General features: G+C 45.1%; 1 protein-coding gene across 4 annotated transcripts in view; it reads right to left on the reverse strand.

Moving 5' to 3' along the window:
- Positions 1–3,866: 3,866 nt before the first annotated feature.
- mipol1 (mirror-image polydactyly 1) overlaps positions 3,867–20,321 on the reverse strand; it is a 21,842-nt gene continuing 5,387 nt past the window's right edge. The window contains exons 1-14 of one of the 4 annotated variants that reach the window (XM_076022382.1): positions 18,973–19,656; positions 18,565–18,932; positions 18,242–18,315; positions 15,507–15,579; positions 15,290–15,403; positions 14,870–14,990; positions 14,679–14,784; positions 14,479–14,605; positions 14,354–14,387; positions 14,087–14,257; positions 8,134–8,187; positions 4,738–4,829; positions 4,482–4,619; positions 3,867–4,033 (exon numbers count right to left, since the gene is read on the reverse strand). In XM_076022382.1, coding sequence (XP_075878497.1) covers positions 3,967–4,033; positions 4,482–4,619; positions 4,738–4,829; positions 8,134–8,187; positions 14,087–14,257; positions 14,354–14,387; positions 14,479–14,605; positions 14,679–14,784; positions 14,870–14,990; positions 15,290–15,403; positions 15,507–15,579; positions 18,242–18,315; positions 18,565–18,656 — 1,263 coding nt within the window. In that variant the 5' untranslated portion in view covers positions 18,657–18,932; positions 18,973–19,656 and the 3' untranslated portion in view covers positions 3,867–3,966. Of the gene's footprint in view, positions 4,034–4,481; positions 4,620–4,737; positions 4,830–8,133; positions 8,188–14,086; positions 14,258–14,353; positions 14,388–14,478; positions 14,606–14,678; positions 14,785–14,869; positions 14,991–15,289; positions 15,404–15,506; positions 15,580–18,241; positions 18,462–18,564; positions 19,657–20,321 lie in introns of those variants that run through there. The other 3 variants (XM_076021518.1, XM_076023171.1, XM_076023904.1) reach the window with 3 other exon arrangements.

Genomic DNA, 20,321 nt, shown 5'->3' on the forward strand with positions numbered 1-20,321 from the left:
TAACTATACATCAAATTTATATACCTGCTTATATTTTCCATATAGTTATGCAAGTGTCTTTATTTCTATATTTGAATTAACTCTTTCTATACATCAATAGAGGAAGGCTTAGTGTGTCATATATTACGGTCACAGTGCACTATATTGACGATGACTGGGTTTTACAAAACCACGTTCTGCAGATCAGGGTGTTCAGGGAGGCACATACGGGGAGTAATCTGGCAGCTTTGCTGCAGGACATCTGCAGTGAGTAGAAGCTTACTGACAAGAACCCAGCGTTGGTCACAGACAACGCAAGAAATATGATACTGGCTGGGGCTGGTGCTGAGCTTGACCCACATGTGCGATGCATAGCACACACACTAAATTTGGCGTCGCAAAAAGCCCTGAAGGTGGACAAGGTGTCAGAACTGCTGGTGAAAGTGAGGAAACTGGTCACATTTTTTCATAAAAGCCCAAAAGCAACAGAAATTCTACGGGAAATGAAGATCCAGTTACACCTGCCCAACCACAAGTTGATCCACGATGTTTCCACAAGGTGGAACAGTTCTCTTGAAATGTTGGAAAGATTTTGGGAACAGCAGCCTGCTGTATTGAACACATTGCTGTCAAGGAAGATAAAGAGGGGAGAAGCCACTGCCAGACTGACAGAGGATGACATGGCGATGATCCCTGATGTAATTAAATTGATGTCCCCCCTCGAAGTGGCAACCACACTCCTCAGCGAGGAAAAAAAACCCACACTGTCAATGATCTCCCCGATCCAGGCCAAACTGCTGAAGCATTTCCAGCCAGAGGAGAGTGATCCTCTGGAAACTTCCATGATGAAAGAGCGATTCAGACAGGACTTTGATGGTCGCTACACGGGTAACACGGATAACAACAGAGGTTGTGAAGATGAATGGCAAGGTAAGAATATATGCTGATTAAATTACCAACACAAATGATTGTATCCTTCTGTCTACCACCTAGAATTTTATTTGCTTGTATGTGCAGTTACGTATGCATTTTTACATTAGTTATGTAATTTAAATGGTTATTATTTTATATTTTTTGCTTAGAATGAATAATTAGATCAACTAATATAATGCTGAGGCCAAGTGAAATAACAAATGAAATAATTTTCAGTCTCACCCTCACTCTTACTTGTGTCTCACTGAAATGTGTTCAGTTTAAGGAAATCTAATTGTGAGTCTCTACTGATTATTGCCAGGAAGAGGACAGTGACACAGACACCCCGATTAAGGACAAGGCAGCTGACAGAGAAGGTGACAGAGACCCTGACGGAGAGGAAGACACAGGTTGGTTCTGAGGGGAACAATGTCAAAGGTTATGCATGTGTTATACAGTATTATTGTACTATGATTATATATGTCCTAATTTCATACCATGTGTGACTTGTTTAGTTTGTTAGGATCCCTATTGGCTGTTACAAACGACTATGTAGCAGTTATTCTAGTTTCACTATAGTAGTATTGACAGACATAATGTCTCAGCAGAACTGATGAGCCTCTCTTTTCTTCTGTCTCATTACCCAGATGATGCCCCTCCAAAGAAAAAGACAGCCTTGGATCAAATGATTGGGGATTTCGTCACTCCAAGAGCACAGATGAAGACCATAAGGGAGAGAGCTAAGGATGAAATGTCAAAATATATAGAGCGGGATTCTTTATGTCTGGGTGGGGATGTGTTGCAATGGTGGAAAAATCATGTGGATCTTCCACTGCTCTCAGCTCTGGCAAAGAGCTACTTGTCCATACCAGCAACAAGCGTACCCTCTGAAAGAGTGTTTAGCACTGCTGGTGACATAGTTACAGCACAGCGCAGTTTGCTTCACCCTGATCATGTAGATCAACTTATATTTCTAAAAAAAAAACTTAAAGTGGAACATGTTAAATAATACAGCATGGACTGAAAGTGACACACCAATCAGTACTTGTATTGTGCACTAATTTTCATCGAGTTCAACGAATCTTGACATGTTCTTGGGGTTTTTTCAACGTTTGAATCTTTTTACGTAACATTTTTTTCCCACTTGTAAGCAATTAGGAAAGGTTTATTTATTTTTTATAAAGCATATTGCACTATGCCTCGTTATTGTTCAATGTGAAGCAGTTGTTTACAAAAATACTTTAAATTTAAATGGAAACATACAGAATGTTTGATAAATAATCAAACTCATTGAATTGCATATCGCATTGTGTTGGATCAAACTGTGCTGAATCGCACCGCATCGTATTAGGTGGTAAATCGTATCGTATCGTAAACATACAAATCGTATCGTATCTTTAATGTATCGGATCGTAGGTAGTGTATCGAGATACGTATCGTATCGGCCACAGACCAGAGATGCACAACCCTAGTGCCAATGTAAAATCATGTGTACAATAAGGACCATGTGAGAGTTGATTGAACACACAAACACAGGTAAAACTTCAAAAGGAACACACCAGATGAATATCAGGTTTATTTATTTGTAGATGTATTTATTTTCAAAATCACAGAATCTTTAAAAAAAATAATAATAATTTTACAAATCAACAACAAACTAAACAATAAAATAAACAAACAAATTCTCTTTAAACTACAAGTAAACAAGTCTTGTCTTTTCTCTGCTGCTTTTGGTTTTTTCATGTCAGTTGTTTCAGCACAATGAACATATTTCACTGTCACTCAGGGAGCCACAGTCATCACACTGCTGCATCGGTGGCGTCTCGCCTCCAATAATGAGCCAATCAGTTGTTTCCAATAATCAGCCAATCAGTGATTAATGAAATGAAGCCATCCTAATTAGGAGCCTCGTCTGGAACAATGAAGGAGTTTTTCAATGAAACAATTTGTCAAAGTTAAACTTTGATTCTTTAGATTCATTTTTGAGTGAATGAATGAGTGAGTGCGTGAGAGAGTGAATGGCTGTGTCTCAATTCAGGGTCTGCACCCTTCGAAACGAGAGTCCTCGTTCTGAAGGAAGTGTTCTGCATGGACCCGGCCGAGAAGGACAAACCCATACCCGCCTCCTCGGTAACCGCTCGGGACGGTCTAGCCGTCGGCGTATTTCCTCGTTTCGTCACCGCCGTTCCTTCCTGCTGGCCAACTCCAGAGTGACGTTTTCATAGCATCAAGCTAACCATTGGTTCGCCATCTGACGATGGCGTTGGATGTTCAAATAAGTAAAAACCTACATTAAAAACTGAATATTTTATGTGAAATTTCAATACTTAATTCCGAGTATGCACTTGGAGCGTCCTTTGGACTTTTGGGAACTGGGACAAGCCTTCGCGCAGTGCTATGACGCAACTTCCTTTCAAATGCATACCCCGCAAGGTGCAGACCCTGAATTGAGACACAGCCAATGAGTGAGAAAGAGAGTGGGTGAGTGAGACTGTGTGGACTACAGAGGTCGACCAATCAGTTTGCTCATCCTTAGATTTGAGCAGCTTTAGTATGCAGAGCAGGCTGTGTGTTTTAGTGTTGTGTGTGTGTGTGTGTGTGTGTGTGTGTGTGTGTGTGTGTGTGTGTGTGTGTGTGTGTGTGTGTGTGTGTGTGTGTGCGTGTTGTAGCACTGTGTCAATGGTGTCCTTCCTGTTTTTCAGGCAAACTAAGAAGTTTTGTCAAAGTCATTTTCTTTTCCAAATGCACTTTTGATCTTGAGGGATGAACCACCTTGACAAGCGGCTAAGCTAACAGGCTAACAGGCTAACAGCCGAGGGAGTTTGGAACTTTGCCAAAGTTGAACATCAATCACAAGTTTTCAGACACAAAGTCAAAAAGTAATGAAAATCAGAAAAAGTTGCAACCACAAACCTTAAATCAATACCAGAAGCCTTGATCCTGGGCTCGGCGGACTTAAGGGAGTTTACAAAGGATTCGTTTAAATTATCACAAAGATTTTATTGGCTTCAAGTTTCCATTGATGGCTTTCAAATAAAGTTGATGTTGAACAGATAAAACTGAAGAGAAATGTGATCAGATGACCGCGCGCAGACTTCCTGTTCCCACCTTCTTCCTCAGAACGTCCACCAGGCGCTCCAACCTGAACACACACACACACACACACACACACACACACACACACACACACACACACACACACACACACACACACACACACACACACACACACACACACACACACACTTCAGGTGAGGATGCTAGGCTAGCCGTGCATGTCGTCTTCATTTTCACAAAGTTTTGACTTCAAACTTTGGACAATGTGACATTTTTGAAAAGAGAGAGGGTGGCAGGACGCCACTGATGACTGATGACTTAATGTGATTTCATCAGAATCTCATTGGCTCGTCCCCACCGCAAAGAGAGAGAGAGAGACAGAGAGAGAGAGGAAGAGGAAGAAGATTCCCCTTCATTCTGCTGGAAGTCAACACGAGTGACATCACTGCAGCCACACCAATGACCTTCACTGTTGACCTCTGAATCAGACTGCATGTGTGAATGTGTGTGTGTATAATATGTGTGAGTCTAACCTGCGCACTTGTTCATTGGCTTCTAGCTCTGCCTCCTGGCAGCGCAGAAGCTCCGCCTCTAAACTCTGCTGCCTCTCCCTGAGGTGGGAAGGCGGGGCCAGGGATGGCGGGGTTTGGCATGCTGAAGACATCTTGTCACTGCACATGGAGAGGTGGGGGAGGGGTGGTCAGCAGGTGGACAGGGCTAACTGTGTCTGCTATCTGGGTTAGCATGTAGGTGGCTAAGTGTGCAGCTAGTCTCTACAACGGCTCTCACCTCTGATTGGTTCCTGATACCTGTTGCTCGGCCTCCTGAGGCTGTCTGTCCTTCAGCGTGCCGCCTCTTTGTCTGTTCAGCCTTGGCGGCTCCTGAATGGATCAAACAAATCATCAATTAAAGCTGAAAGCAGCGTTGCCGTGACCGCCTCCCTGACACAAAATGGGGATCTGATGTGAGCAGAAATTCGGTTACAATTTTGACAATTATTTTAATTGAACACTTTCTTTCGATGTGAGGGGGAAAACTACATGACTAAATTGTTGACCTCGATAAGAAGTACACGTTAGTATTTTCTTTTTCTTAGGTTTTGTCACGTGTACGTGTACACTGTACGGATATAGTCACTAAAAAAAACAACTAAATCTGATCTCATCCAAAACCGCAAAAAAAACCCAACAAATTTCTAAATATTTTTTTTCTCATTTGTTTACATTTGGACATGAGAGCAACCACTCCTTTCTCCCCTCTCTTTTTCTCCCCCCCTTCTACTGTTGCTCGAGGTGTCAATCGTCTGTGGACCCTCACAGACACACATTTACATGGCACCAGAGAAATTCTAATTATTGCCTTAGTCCGATTATGATCGGAGAACTTAGTCCGATTATGATCGGAGTTTGAGAACTCCGATTGGAATTGGAGAACTTTGATTGAGACACCCAGATAATGCGATTGGAATTCGAATTTCTCTGCCATGTATACGCCTTAATCGGACTATTAACTGGACAACGCGAGTGCGCACGCGCCACGCCTCGCTCTCGCTCTCGCGACTCATGACCGCACAACTACGTCGTCTAACAAAACAGACGGCGCGAAACAACCTGGCAAACGAGAATAAGAATGTTGACATTTGGAGAGAGGATGAGACCGGGGCGATGCTTTCTCTTCTAAAAGAGATGGACATATTTAAATAACGCGCAACGGAGACCTTTTTAAAAAGGTAGCGCAGCAAATGCAGGGCTCCGGCTTTGCGCACCCTTGAACAAATACGTATTTGTTCGTATTTATATTTCTACCTTTTCGTTCACATTTTTTATACGTTTTTTGCAAGTAAAAGCACACCAAAGAGATGTTTTTCTGATTTGTTTTTATTTTGGTAATTTCGCTGTTATTCTGCTGGAAACGGCGTGCAGCGGCACGAGCTTCCTCCACGGTCGGCACTTTAATGAGCGTGTGTATAACTGAAGACACCGTTCCTTTGCAAAACCTGTACACAAACTCTCCCACCAGTCTGTGCTCCGAACCCGCATCCAACAAGAACGAGAGTTTCGGGTCCGTAGTGACGGCACAAAGCGTAGCATCAAAGTGTTGTTGTAGCCCTCCAACAGCAAACAACGTTCTTGTCTGCCTTTTAAAATAACCAGGAGCACAAGAAATAGGGTACACCTTATCTGCAAAGCAAGTAACACGTACATTATGAACTATCGTTCCATATCATAATAGATTTAATATGTCAACCGAAAGCAGCTGACCAGCTGAAAAGACTCACTCCACCCCCTAGTGTTGGGAGGAGGACACGTTCCCGTCAATAATTCAAATTTCTCAGCTGCATGTATACGGGGACAAGGTGAGAACTGTTTTTGGCTCTGCAGGTGGCAACGACCCATCAACGATCCCAGCTGCACCCTGAGAGACAATGCAGAGCAGTCAAACGCTCTTGGTCACTTGCAACTGTTTTGGGGGATCGTATCACGAAGTACGCATCCTGAAGCATCTGTTCGCACATAGCATTAACATGAGTCTCAAGCGTGCCATTGTGATCGCATCAGTGCATTTTTAACCACTAAGGGCAGTAAAGCGCAAAACTACAGCTAGTTTGAATAAAAATCAACTTCCTGTTTGCGGACTATATCAAGTCACTCATTTTAATTCTACTGCAGCTCGTCCGTATTATCGGAAGTCGTGGACAAAGCCGGTCAATGGTCTTAGAGCGCCAACTAAAGAGAAGAGCAGCATGGAGAAGAAAGAGGGCTGCAGCATTTGTCTCTGCTCTGATAGCCACAGAACCAGAGAGATGCGTATGGATCCGAACAAGGAGTAACGACTGGTGGGACAGAGTGGCGACGACTTCACTTTCGGATCAACAGTGGTTGGCAAATTTTCGGTTGCACGCAACGTCGCACATTTAATCTCATACGTGGGAAACTGAGACCGCTGCTCCACTGACAAAATACGCTAATGCGGAATGAAATTTATTAGCATCCTAATAAAAGAGTCTAACAAAAATGATTTGTTTTCGCTTCTTGTTTGTAACTTTATAATGACGACGCCGGGAGGTGGGGCGCCAACCAAGTACGTACACGGAGTAGGCGGTCCTTAATGTGGACTGAGATCGCATTCTGTTCACACGTCCGTGAGGAATGCTATGCTATGCTATGCGAAGCGTCGAAACCGCCTCCCTGAGGTGGTTTGAGTAATCGGATGACAATACGGATTTGGACTGTTTCCACTTGGTTACTTTGTGTGATTATTGCCGATTGGAACACGAAAAACGCTTGAAATGACCAAGTGCAAACAGGGCCGGTGACAGTAGGAAAATGAGACAACAAATGAATGTGACGCTGATTTTGACGTTTTTGAAGTTTTCAAACGAGTGGAAATAACTCACTTCCTGTTTGTCGAAATGCAAAAATTAGAGTGCATGAGATGTAGAAGTGGACGACCTGAAGGCGTGGGTTCTTGTCTCAAAACTGGGTGATTTCTCGTGAGGGTGTTAGTGTTTTTACTTGTAGGTGGCGCTATGGAGCACCTGCAGCTGTCATTGTTGAATCAAAAAACTTTTTCGCTGATCTCGACATGCGTGCCGAATTTCATCAATTTTGAACAAGGTTTAAGGGGTCAAAATTGGGGTGAAAAGCGTGTAAGATGAAAAACAATAATAATAAATAATAATAATAACAATAATAATGAACATTCGAAAAAACAATGGGTCTTTCACCCTGCGAAAGACGAGGCTCGAAGCACATTCGAGCCCTGTCGTTCATCGGGCTCAGCCCCGATAAACATTAGAATAACAATGGGCTTCGAGCCTCGACATTCGTCGGGCTCAGCCCCAATAAATACAATTAAGACACAAACACACACACACAGAAAACACAATTATTGTCCCTTCCCCCTGGAAGGTCAGCGTTCGCAGGGAGGCCACATCTTGTATATGGGGGGGGCAGAGCCAAAGAAACAGGTCACTGGAGGTGGAACCTGATTGCATGGGTGTGTGTGCAAGTGCGAGAGAGTGCAACACCAGCCATGACATGAACACACACACACACACACACACACACACACACACACACACACACACACACACACACACACACACACACACACACACACACACACACACACGTCTCACTAGGGAGAGAGAGAGAGAGAGAGAGAGAGTGTGTATGTTCTTACCTGTTTCGGCCACTGCTCTCTCTCCTGAATCAGATCCTGTTCCAGTTGTTTACACTGTGGAGACACAATCTGGATTAACTAAGAGGGATAGTTCAGGGTTATTTCAAGGTTAGCTAGTGTTAGGTCCTGTCCACACGGGAATGTTTTTTGGTGGAAAGGGTAAAGTATTTACCCGTCACGGCGTTTCGTCCATATGGCAAAGGCATTTTGGGTCCCCCGAAATGGTATTTTTAGAAAACGGGTCCCAGAGTGGGAAAATCTGACAATGCTGGCAAATTTTCGGATGCAACGTCGCACATTTAATCTCATATGTGGGAAACTGCGACCGCTGCTCCGCTGACAAAATACGCTAATGCGGAATGAAATTTATTAGCATCCTAATAAAAGAGTCTAACAAAAATGATTTGTTTTCGCTGTTTGTAACTTTATAATGACAACGCCAGGAGGTGGGGCGCCGACCAAGCACGTACACGGGAGAGGTGAGTGGAGTAGGCGGTCCTTAATGTGGACTGAGCTCGCATTCTGTTCGCACGTCCGTGACGAATGCGATTTTATGCGAAGCGAATACATATCACAAACGAGGAAGTTCGGCAAAAGATCAGCCAAGCCATCGGCCCACAAAATGACCTGCTCTCCACTGTCATGAAGCGCAAACTGAGGTGGCACGGACACATCACCAGATCCTCAGGCCTTGCAAAGACCTCCCCGAGGTTGTTTGGGTATTCAGATGACAAAAGGGATTTGGACCGTTTGCACTTGGTTACTTTGTGTGTTTTTTGCCGATCGGAATACGAAAAACGCATGAAATGACCAAGTGCAAACAGGGTCAGTGTATCTGCGAGGGTCCACAGACACTTGACACCTCGAGGAGCAAAAGGAGGGGGGGAAGAAAAGGAAGGGGGGAAGGAGTAGTGGCTCTCTTATGTCAAAACGTAAACAAATAAGAAAAAAATATTTAGAAAATTGTTTTTTTGCGGTTTTGGGTGAGATCACTTTACTTTTTTTAGTGAATATTTCCATACAGTGTACACGTACAAGTGACAAAACCCAACTTAACCCATCCTTGTTTCAAAAAAGGAAAGGGCTAGCGTCACGAAAAAAATTAAAATAAAATACTGACGTGTACTTATCAAGGTCAACGAATTTAGTCATGTAGTTTTCCCCCTCACATCGAAAGAAAGTGTCCAATTAAAATAATTTGATGATCCAAAAATGTCATAACCGAATTTCTGCTCACATTTGAACCCCATTTTGAACTGTTTAACCTTCATCAATTTTGACGAAATTCGGCAAGCACATCAGGACTGGTGAAAACATTTTTTAATGCAACAATTAGTGCGTTTACATGGCACCAGAGAAATTCGAATTATTGCCTTAGTTCGATTATGATCGCAGTTTGAGAACTCCGATTGGAATTGGAGAACTCCGATTGAGACACCCAGATAATGCGATTGGAATTTGAATTTCTCTGCCATGTATACGCCTTAGTCGGACTATTAACTGGACAATGAGAGTGCGCACGCGCCACGCCTCCCTCTCGCGACTCATGACCGCAGAACTACATCATAACAAAACAGACGGCGCGAAACAACCTGGCAAGCGAGAATAAGAATGTTGACATTTGGAGAGAGGATGAGACCGGGGCGATGCTTTCTCTTCTAAAAGAGATGGACATATTAAAATAACGCGCAACGGAGACCTTTTTAAAAAGGGTAGCGCAGCAAATGCAGGGCTCCGGCTTTGCGCACCTCTGAACAAATACGTATTCCTTCATATTTATATTTCTACCTTTTCGTTCATATTTTTTGTAAGTTAGAAGAATTTTAACTTTGTAAATAAAAGCACACCAAAGAGATGTTTTTCTGATTTGTTTTTATTTTGGTAATTTCGTTGTTATTCTTCTGGAAACGGCGTGCAGCGGCACCAGCTTCCTCCACAGTCGGCACTTTAATGGACGTGAGTATAACTGAAGACGCCGTTCCTTTGCAAAACCTGTACACAAACTTTTTAACTGTGGATTTGTGCACTCCAAACTGGTTTGCGACGCGGTATTCTGCAAAGCTAGCCAGTTTGTATGAAACAATGGCGGTTATTAGGGGTGTGAATCTTTCACTCACAAAACGATCCGATTCAAATCTCGATTCACAAGCTACGATCCGATTCAGGGACGATTCATAAAAAATAGTTAATAATTTGGTATGATTCGATCCGATTCGGTTCAGTGCGATTCAATACAAATGGACAATTTAACCCCAAGTGCTTATTTTTACTTTCCCTATCTTTACCGATCCAGGGCTCCATCAACCGATGTACTCGGATCTCATACGTCACAGACCGATAACCGATTCAAATCTGTTTATCTTTACACCACTATCGGTTATCATCTGGAGGGGAGTTGGTGTTCCAACAGTCAACTCCTAGGGACTTAAAACATCTTTCATCAGTCCACAAAGTTTGTCGAATGATCTGCGCGTCAATCGGAAATTGTCTTTCCATTCCGTGTCCGAAAACTCCTTCAATACGACCCTGTCCCACCAGTCGGTGCTCCGAACCCACATCCAACAAGAGCGAGAGTTTCAGGTCCGTAGAGACGACACAAAGCGTAGCATCGAAGCCCTCCAACAGCATACAACGTTCTTGTCTGCCTTTTAAAATCCCCATGAGCACAAGAAATAGGGTACACCTTATCTGCAAAGTAAGTAACACGTACATTATGAACTATCGTACATATCGTAATGATTTAATATGTCAACCGAAAGCAGCTGACCAGCTGAAAAGACTCACACCACCCCCTACTGTTGGGAGGAGGACACGTTCCCGTCAATAATTCAAATTTCTCAGCTGCATGTATAGGGGGAGAAGGTGAGAACTCCGATTGGACGAGAAAAACGAATTATTGCTTAGTCCGATGAAGCTCTGCATGTAAACGCACTGTGTGAGTGTCCACAGACGCTTGACACCTTGAGGAGCAAAAGGAGGGGGGGGGAGAAAAAGGAGGGGGAGAAAGTAGTGGTGGCTCTCTTATGTCAAAACGTAAACAAATAAGAACAAAATATTTAGAAAATTGTTTGGGTTTTTTTGCGGTTTTGGGTGAGATCACTTAAAAAAAAAAATTTACTGAATATTTCCGTACAGTGTACATCTACAAGTGACAAAACCCAACTTACCCCGCCCTTGTTTCAAAAAAGGAAGGGGCTAGCGTCATGAAAAAAAAAATACTGACGTGTACTTCTGATCAAAGAAAAGAAAGTGCCCAATTAAAGTAATATGATGATCCAAAAATGTCATAACCAAATTTCTGCTCACATTTGAACCCTATTTTGACCCCTTTAACCTTGATCAATTTTACAGGCTAAAAAAACCAATACCCCTCTTTTTGAAACCTTTAACCTTATTCAAATTTGACAAAATTCGGCACGAACATCAGGACCGATGAACAATTTATTTTAATGCAAAAATGACAACTCTAGGTGCTCCATAACGCCACCTATAGGAAGGGTCTACTGGGGTCGCAGGCATCTGAATAGTCAGCAGGCATCTGAAGGAGTCAGAAGGCGTCAGAAGAGGATTGCAGGCGTCGGGAGGTGTCGCCATGTGCCGGGGACGTAGGCGGGTGTTGGGGGCGGTCGGCTGAGGTCGGCAGAGGTCAACAGGTATAGGCAGGCATCGCGAGGGGTCGGCAGGTGTCGGGGTGCATCGGCAGGTGTCGGAGGGGCGGTCGCGATGATCGGGCTCAGCCCCATCAACGTTGCTTGCAGCTTTAATTTGAATTAGTTTGTTACTGGATTGTTATCCCTCTCTGTCCCCTGTCCCCTGTCCCCCTCCCCGCACCTCACTTACATCTAGGGCTGAACGATTAATCGTAAAAAAAGGAAATCACGATCTCAAGTCATGCTTGCAGCGATCTCATTTCTAAAAAATCTGCGATTCTGTCTCATCAGCTGCAAGAAACTCAGGGCTTCTAATTTCTCCCGCAACATTTTCAATCGGGACATCAACTGCACGAAAACAAGCGATCCTACTTTCTCACACAGCAGATGACAACGCAACATTGTGTCACACAGAATACAGAACAGCCAATCCGGTGGCAGATAGGGAAAACTTCCTGCGTGAAAAGCGCAGTTTTGCCGACATCGTGAACACGTGAAATGCTTCGACAGGAAGACTTGTGCTGCCAACAAAATTAATTTAGAAGAAAATGCATTAGTCCATGGTGACAAAATAAAGCCCCACTGACCTCGTACCAAAAAAAAGAGACCACAAACCGTGCTCGGGAGGTTCTTCAGTTTCAGAGAAGATGATGACAGTCAAAAGAACGTTACATGCAAAGAGGGTTTTGACTTAATCGCAGCTGCGCAAGCAAATGCTACAATTTTAGCCAACCACCGCAAACATCACCACAGACTAACATTTTGACGAAGCTATAGACTAAGACTCACTGAAGCCCAAAAACATTGACCTATTTGTCTATGTTGCAGGGTTGGGAAAAGTATTTTTATTCTGTACTAGTTTGTATAAGCACAGATACTTGTATAAATAAATACTCTGGTAAAAGTAACAGTGCTGTACTTTTTAGTATGTGACGTATAGATACCAGTGCGTAAGTACAGTAACAAAGTATTTGTACTTGGTTACTTCCACCTCTGGTTCTTAGGATTGGGAATCATTTGTATTTGAATATGATCACTTTACTAAATAGTCAGATGTTGCAGTTACGACTGTTCGTTTTGATGACCGGAGTTGACGTGCCACTTTTGCATGACGCACAATTGTAGCAATTTTAGAAATATATATGACACACACTTGTGCTTCATGCAAAAGTGGCACATGAACTCCAGACAATAATTTTAATAGATATTTGTCTTGAAAAAAAATGTAAGAAAATCGTGATCTCAATTCTGAAAATAAGAAATCACGATTCTGATTTTTTTTTCCAGAATCGTGCAGCCCTACCCACCTCCCATTTCTATTCTCTTTCTCACTCCCTATTCCTCCCTCAGTCCGGTCATGACCAGAATCTCACTAATACATAAACATATAATAAAACCACTTGACAGGTAGTTCCTGAACCGACCTGTGTGATTCAAGGTCTTCTTTTGAACAGAAATCTGTCAGCCATCATAAAGACATTCAGACAAATTTCTGCATGCAATTATGGACAGACAGGACAAAGGAATAAAAGAAGCTAGCCTGTGCGGACGCCAGCAGTAATAAGGTGCAACAGTCAATCGGCAATCGGCTGCCATTCTACGTGACACATGCTGAGCTCCAACTGGCCAACGAGCTCCTCGTTGTTGGACTCTCTGCTACGCCAATAATGAAGCTCAGCAGCAGCAGCAGCAGCTTTACTTCTTGATTATTGACTGAAGGCCTGACGGACAAATAAACAGCAAAGTAATCAAGCAAGGAAAGCTGTTGGACGTGGTGTCAGAAGCTGTAGGAAACTTGAATAAAAACAGCAGAAGACCAGCCCCCTCAAACACACACTCACGCAGACTCTCTCTCTCTCACACACACACACACACACACACACACACACACACACACACACACACACACACACACACACACACACACACTTGAGTGACCAACAGCAGCTTGACTGTTAATATTTGTCTCAGCAGCGTTTTGTTTTCACTCCACTTAAAATATTTATGTTCACATTTAGAACATAAATATTTGAGGTTTGGGTTTTTACAGCGCACAACTCAGGTTAAACTGCACAATCAACACAACTTCACACAACACAAAGCCACTAAACACAACATTTGAATTTAGCTTTCGACAGAGACATTCACTGACGCTAGGTGGGGAGCTGATGTAGTGTTCGCTTTAGCACTTGCTGATTCGATGTGGGAGCTCTTTGTGTCAGAGGCGGTCAAACGGCTAAGAACAGTGTGTGTGGATGCAGCGACTTTACAGCCAGAATGACGTCTGACCTCAGTGACCTTACCTTGGCCAGGGCAGCGTTCCGCTCTGCCATCAGCGCCTCCATCTCCTCGCCAGTGATGTCATGGCGCCGCTCTCTCACCACCTGCAGGGAGCGAACGAGGGCGGTGCCAAAGTGCTGCACTTCCTGGGCGGAGTTGGCGGCACATACGCAACAAAGGAGCTCGTCCACGTTCTGATTGGAAACCGGCAGACAGACAGGATCACTCAGACAAGCGGCTAAGGATGGGTGGGCAGAGCCCCGACCAGCAGGCAGCTGATTGGTCGTTACCATGTGACTCTGATCCAGGTAGGGCTGCTCAGACCTGCAGAAGAACCACAAGTTCCCGTCATTCTCAACCTCGACATCGTCACACACCTAAGGACAGAAGGAGTGTGTGTGCATGTGTGTCTCACTCGAATGCCTGCTGCAGTTGCCGAACTCGGCGCACAGCCTCATCTCTGTCCTCATTGGCCAGAAGGAGGCGTGACATCACAGCCTCTTCTCTGTCTCTCTGTGCTGCCAGCAGCTCCTCCAATAGGGCTGTAGGGGCGGCGATGATTGGAGAATGAGCAGCCAATCACAGCTGCTGTGACTGTTTAGACAGTCCTCCTACCTGTGGGTCTCTCCCAGCTTTGGGCCTCCTGCTTCTCCACCTGCAGCTCCTCCTCCACCTCTTGTCTCTGCAGCGCTGTCTCTTTGAGGACCAGCTGATCCAGCAGCTGCAACACACACACGTAACTGCACCACACACACCCACACACACACACACACAAACAAACACAGACACACACAGGTGTGGCTCACTCTGTGGTTGGTGGCCCTCATGGTGTCCAGCTCCTTCAGCAGCATGGGGACCTTCTTGTCCGTGTGGTCAGCAGGAGGAGCCTCGCTGCCTCTGATTGGCCGACTGACGTCCTGATGACAGCTGCAGGACATGAGTGGAGCAGGTGAGTGTCAGCTGACCAACAGCTGCGCTGTGATTGGCCGGGGTGTCACCAGGTGCTTGACGAAGGCAGCGGCATCTCACCCTAAAGGTCATATTGTCTCACCATGCCCCCGGAGAGTTAATAAAGTGTCGACCGTTTTAATTGGATGCTGCCACTTTATTATTTGAGCTGCTTCAAATCTCACTTTGATAGCACAAGTCGACCACAGGTTAAAGTTCGAGTGACTGATGACCTCATCAGCCAGGGGGCTTCCTATTGGCCGAACGCTCAGTCTCACCTGGCCGCCGTCTTGGTCACCTGACCACCACTGGCTCCGCCCCTTGGTGGCTCCACCTTGGTGCGGTGTGCAGGGACACGACCCTGAGTGGGAGTGGCCATGCCCAGCCTGCACCTGTGAATGACATCACGGACGTTAGCCACACCCCCAGCTTCCCTTTCAACTGGTGCACGTTGCTATGGACTCCGAGGCGTCCCCTGCAGACCGCCTGACATACCTGTCTGAGCTGCTGCTGCTGCGGCTCCCAGACGACAGTCGCTGCTGCAGCTCTGAGTTCACAGCCGGATTGACTGCAACACAACAAACACACTGTGTCACTGCTGTCTATTTGCCTGCCTGCCTGCCTGCAGTGTGTGGCTCACAGTGGTTGCTTTATTAGCACTAATCTTGTTGTCATTAAATTTTTGTTGCTCGTCAAGCAGAACAAACACGTCGATGATCTTGTTAAAGCCTCGTTAAGAAGTTAACAGACTTGTTAATGGACCGACCAATAAGAGAACAGCTTCTCGGGTTTAATTAAAACCGAGTCACAAATAAAGTTAAACGCTCGATATGACACAGTATATGTGTGTGTGCGTGTGTTTGTGTGAATGTCTTGGCGTGGAGACAGATGAGGAGGAGGAGTTTAATGATCAAAATAATCATGAAGTTCGGATCATTATCGATCAGACTAGGGTTGTCACGATACCAGAATTTCAGTAGTTGATATCGATATCTTTAAAGTTCCACGATTCGATACAAATTCATGGAATGATTTTTTTCTGTAAATCATGCCATGATTTTGTTTCTAAAAAAAAAAAAAAAACCCAGAACCCATGTACTTTTAAATTCACTACTTTATTGGAAACTGTTTCAAACATCATTGTGCCTCTACATCTTTTTGCACAGAATTTAAATTACAATACCAGTGGCTAACTACCAAAGAGTAACTATACATTTAAAAAAAGAACAGCAGTGGCCTCAAACAATATTGTGCTTCTTATAAATACGGAAATAAACAACGAAACAACAGTGGTGTGGAGCCTGATCACACTTAATTAAAACCTCTAATACCAGCTTCTCACAACCATAACAGCGTCAGTGATTTTTGGCTGGGTTCGTTTGTGACTTTCCTCCTGCTTCTCCTGGTCTGGGTCACACCGATACTGTAAAGGAAACAAAACTTTTAGTCTCAATAACATAAAGTAAGAGACTGTCAGACAGTATCTCATCGTGTCACCTTATGTATAATGACGCAGGCAGTATCGTTACATTACATTTAACCTCTATTACCATGGGGGAGCGTCTGAGAAGGAGAGTAGAAGCCTGCGCAGCTGCGCCCCAGTGGGCTCTCAAGCCCAAATGACGAAATGTAGGCATATTTGGGTTAATGTAATGTGACACACAGTGCTAGCAAAAAGAAAACTCACTCACCTTGAATTTTCTAAAGAAGTTGGGGTGCCTGTCTTTGAGGTGTTTAGCCAGGTTTGACCTGCTTCCTCCTTTCATCTCCAATCAAAAATATTTCCACATGCCACTCTTAGGTTTTCTTCTTCTCCGCGGTCTGACTCGGTTCTGATGTTACCAGTTTTTTTTTCTTGTGTTGGTATCTAACAGGTAACGGATGTATCGGTACTTGTGACAATACCACATCAGACTTATTAATTTATGTCAAGATTCCTGCCACCATCTGATTGAGCAAACACCACGACCATCTCAGAACCTCCTTCCCTTGTGGATACAGGGCTAATTGAAGTGGTGGTAATCTACTGACCAGCCAGAAAATGTGTGTGTGTGTATGTGTGAGAGAGAGAGAGAGAGAGAGAGAGAGAGAGAGAGAGAGAGAGAGAGAGAGTGACACTGGCTGATAAATCAGAAAAATGTATGAAGATGAAAATTTCAAAATTACAAATCAACAACAATAAATAAGTGAAGATGTGACAGGTAGGGCTGCAACGATTCATCGACGTTGTCAACAAAAATCGATAATGAAAATAGTCGACGACGAATTCCATTGTCGACAATCGTCGCCAGACGTGTTTCTCCAGTGGAGTGAGTCATCTCACGACATTACTCTCTGCCGAAAGTCGCACGTGTGCAATAGCGTCTCTACCGAGCGGTAGGGACTTTATGGCGGTGTCCCAGACGGCAGTGACGCGTGCAAAACTTAACACTTTGGGGCATTTTAGCTTCGGACAGTTGATCGAAACAGAGTCGGTGTCATAGTCAAAATAGTTAGAACTTCATTAAAAGTTCTGGCTCAAAACATGACCCAGAATATCAAACAGAAGTGAAGAGTAGCAACTTCAGAATACAGCTATTTTGAACTACGGACCGAGACATCACAAATAAAACGTATTAGCTTGAATCTACATTTTATAAGCGCATTTTGTATTTGACAGTGAAATTGTGTGTCCCGTTTCGAATCGATACGGGGCGGGGGCTTGTCCTGTATTTCTGACTGGCCTTGAATGTGAATTTTCGCGGTTGTTTCCAAAGAGTTTGCGTTCAAAATGGTAATCTACATAGCTGCAGGCATTGCGCAACCCTTTCACAACAACTGCCCATTGGCTACGTAGGGTAGAAGGCTATGAATAGGGATTGCTTGTTCTTTTCAGCTTTATTTATCGAACTCCTTTAATGCTAAATTTAAGAAAAATTTGATGATTATCCAATTAGTGGACTAATCGTTTCAATAGTCTGTGACTAGTCGACTATTAAAATAGTCGTTGGCTCCGGCCCTAGAGACAGGCAGTGGACAAGAAGTGCTCCAGGAGGTGGCACTGCTCTCAGATGCAGTTGGTTGTTGCAGCTGTCGTGCTGCTGTGAAGTTTGCAGCATTAGCACCGCTTTGTGCTAGTGATCTTGACCTTCAGTTCAGTGTGAAGCTGCAGTTCCACCAAGAGGACTAAGCAAGAATCGCTTGCCACTGCTTTGCCAGTGAGCCGGTGGCACCATCTGGTGGTGTTTTACCTGAATACATGTCTACCAGCGAGTCCCTGAGCTCTTGGCTGGGTGCAGCAGCAGCAGCAGCGGGAGCCGTTTCCCTGGAAACCACAGTGATCACTCTGTTAGCCCTGCTGGTCACGTCTGTCTTCAGGTCACACGACGCCTCCGTCAGACTCATCGCAAGTTCATGAGGTCACCAGGTCGGTCGGCACCGACTGTTATTGATCATTGACGTGATTCAGCTCTTTGAAAAAAAGATGATTAATTGACAGAAAGTAAGTCTGAGAGTTATGCGACTCCAAATTGACAGGTCATGTGACGCCAAACTGAGGGGTCATGGGACTGACCTGCTGCTCAGCTCCTCCCTCAGAATGCTGAAATTCCTCCGGGTCCTCTGCAGGTCCTCCAGCACGTCTGCGCACCTGCTGCCGGACGCCATGGACTCACCTCACCGACTCAAACTCACCTGCTGAGTCGTCTCCCTGGAAACCTGCCCCTCCTCTACGGAGCAAGGTTGCGATTGGCTGACGGCCAGCGTTAAACGTTAATAGGCTGCCAGGGTCAGGTGACACTAGGGATCAGCTGTCGGCGATAGGTCCGAGACACAACGTAGCTTCGGACAGACCCACAACAGCCACAATCACCATGACGCTGAAACCAGCACAAAAACTACAACAGAGGAGCAGCTCATTTTACATCAGAGTTCCTGTGAAACCTGCAGAAATCCAGTGAAACCAGTAGAGTTCCACCGAAACCAGCAGAGTTCACAGACTTGGAGAAGTTCTGGTTCTGCAGCCGTGAACTCAGAGCTCCTGCAGTCCAGATGTTTGCTGACTGAGCTGAACCACACTGACGGATCCCGGGACCAAAAGTCACCGTGGCAGCAGTCAAGAGGAGGAACCTAATGAGCTTCAGCTTCTGAAACAAAACCTTGCCCTGTGTTCACAGGTGAAGAGGTTTTGGTTGGCAAAGAGCTTAAAATGAAATATAGGATCATAACAAGGAGGAATTAAATTTTTCTTCACAAACAGCCGTGATCTCGGAACGACTCCAGGTGGAATCTAGAACCAGGTCACGCAGCATCTACACTTCCTCGTGCACACAGCATGTTGATCACAATCAATGCAGCCTTCACCTTACTCCAACAGAGGGAAGCACTCAGCCACACTTGGCCTGTTCCAGGGGTGAGTCCCAGCAGGGACCCTGATCCTGGTACTTCAGTTCCCTGGAGAACCAGCTAACCTGCTGCCAGCATGCTGCTTTCCATCTCAACCTTTCAAAGCCCCTGACCATTGGCTGTTTATATAGATGGGCAGAGTCAGCACCACCTCCGTTTTCCCGAAAATTCCACATTGTGGGTGGTAGTAGAGGTGAGCAGTGATTGCCCCCCCCCCGACTATCGTTAAGAACTATCGCTACTGAACTTTAGCCACCCCCACACACCAACGTGTGAAGAAGGTGTGAACTTGGGACGTGACCCTGTGACTGCGACACCACCGGTACTCTGCTCTGATTGGCCGCCATCACACATGGAACACACACAGTTTGATTCCTTGTGTTTATTGTGTTGAGGTGGTCCGAGCCTCTGCCTGCTGCAGCAGCCGCTCCAGCAGCGCCACATCCACACGGTGCTTCATCACAAAGACTCCATCCAGGTGGAAGACGGGGATGTCCCACCTGTATTGGTCCCACCACAGCCGGTTTTCTGGACGGCTAATGTCCACCTGCTGCAGGACAAACTGCGCGTGCCACACACACACACACACACACACACACACACACACACACACACACACACACACACACACACACACACACACACACACACACACACACACACACACACACACACACACACACACACACAATCTGCATGAAGTCACGCGACATCACACTACAACCACCATTGTTGCGCCGAGAGGTCAAATCACCCGGTGAGACAACGGCTCCAGAGCTTCTTTGGCTTGGTCACACAGAGGACACGGATCCTGTCCAACACAGAGCAGAGCGTCAGCATGCTAACATGGGATCTGCTCTCGTTGGCAAGGTTTAGGGTGAGGAGCTAGTCAGGTTTCTGTCCCTGCACCAGGACCTTCGTCAGTGC

Source organism: Nelusetta ayraudi, unplaced genomic scaffold (assembly GCF_046127955.1).
Source record: "Nelusetta ayraudi isolate G7.1 ecotype Tasmania unplaced genomic scaffold, CSIRO-AGI_Nayr_v1 ptg000001l, whole genome shotgun sequence".
Lineage (NCBI taxonomy): Eukaryota > Metazoa > Chordata > Actinopteri > Tetraodontiformes > Monacanthidae > Nelusetta > Nelusetta ayraudi.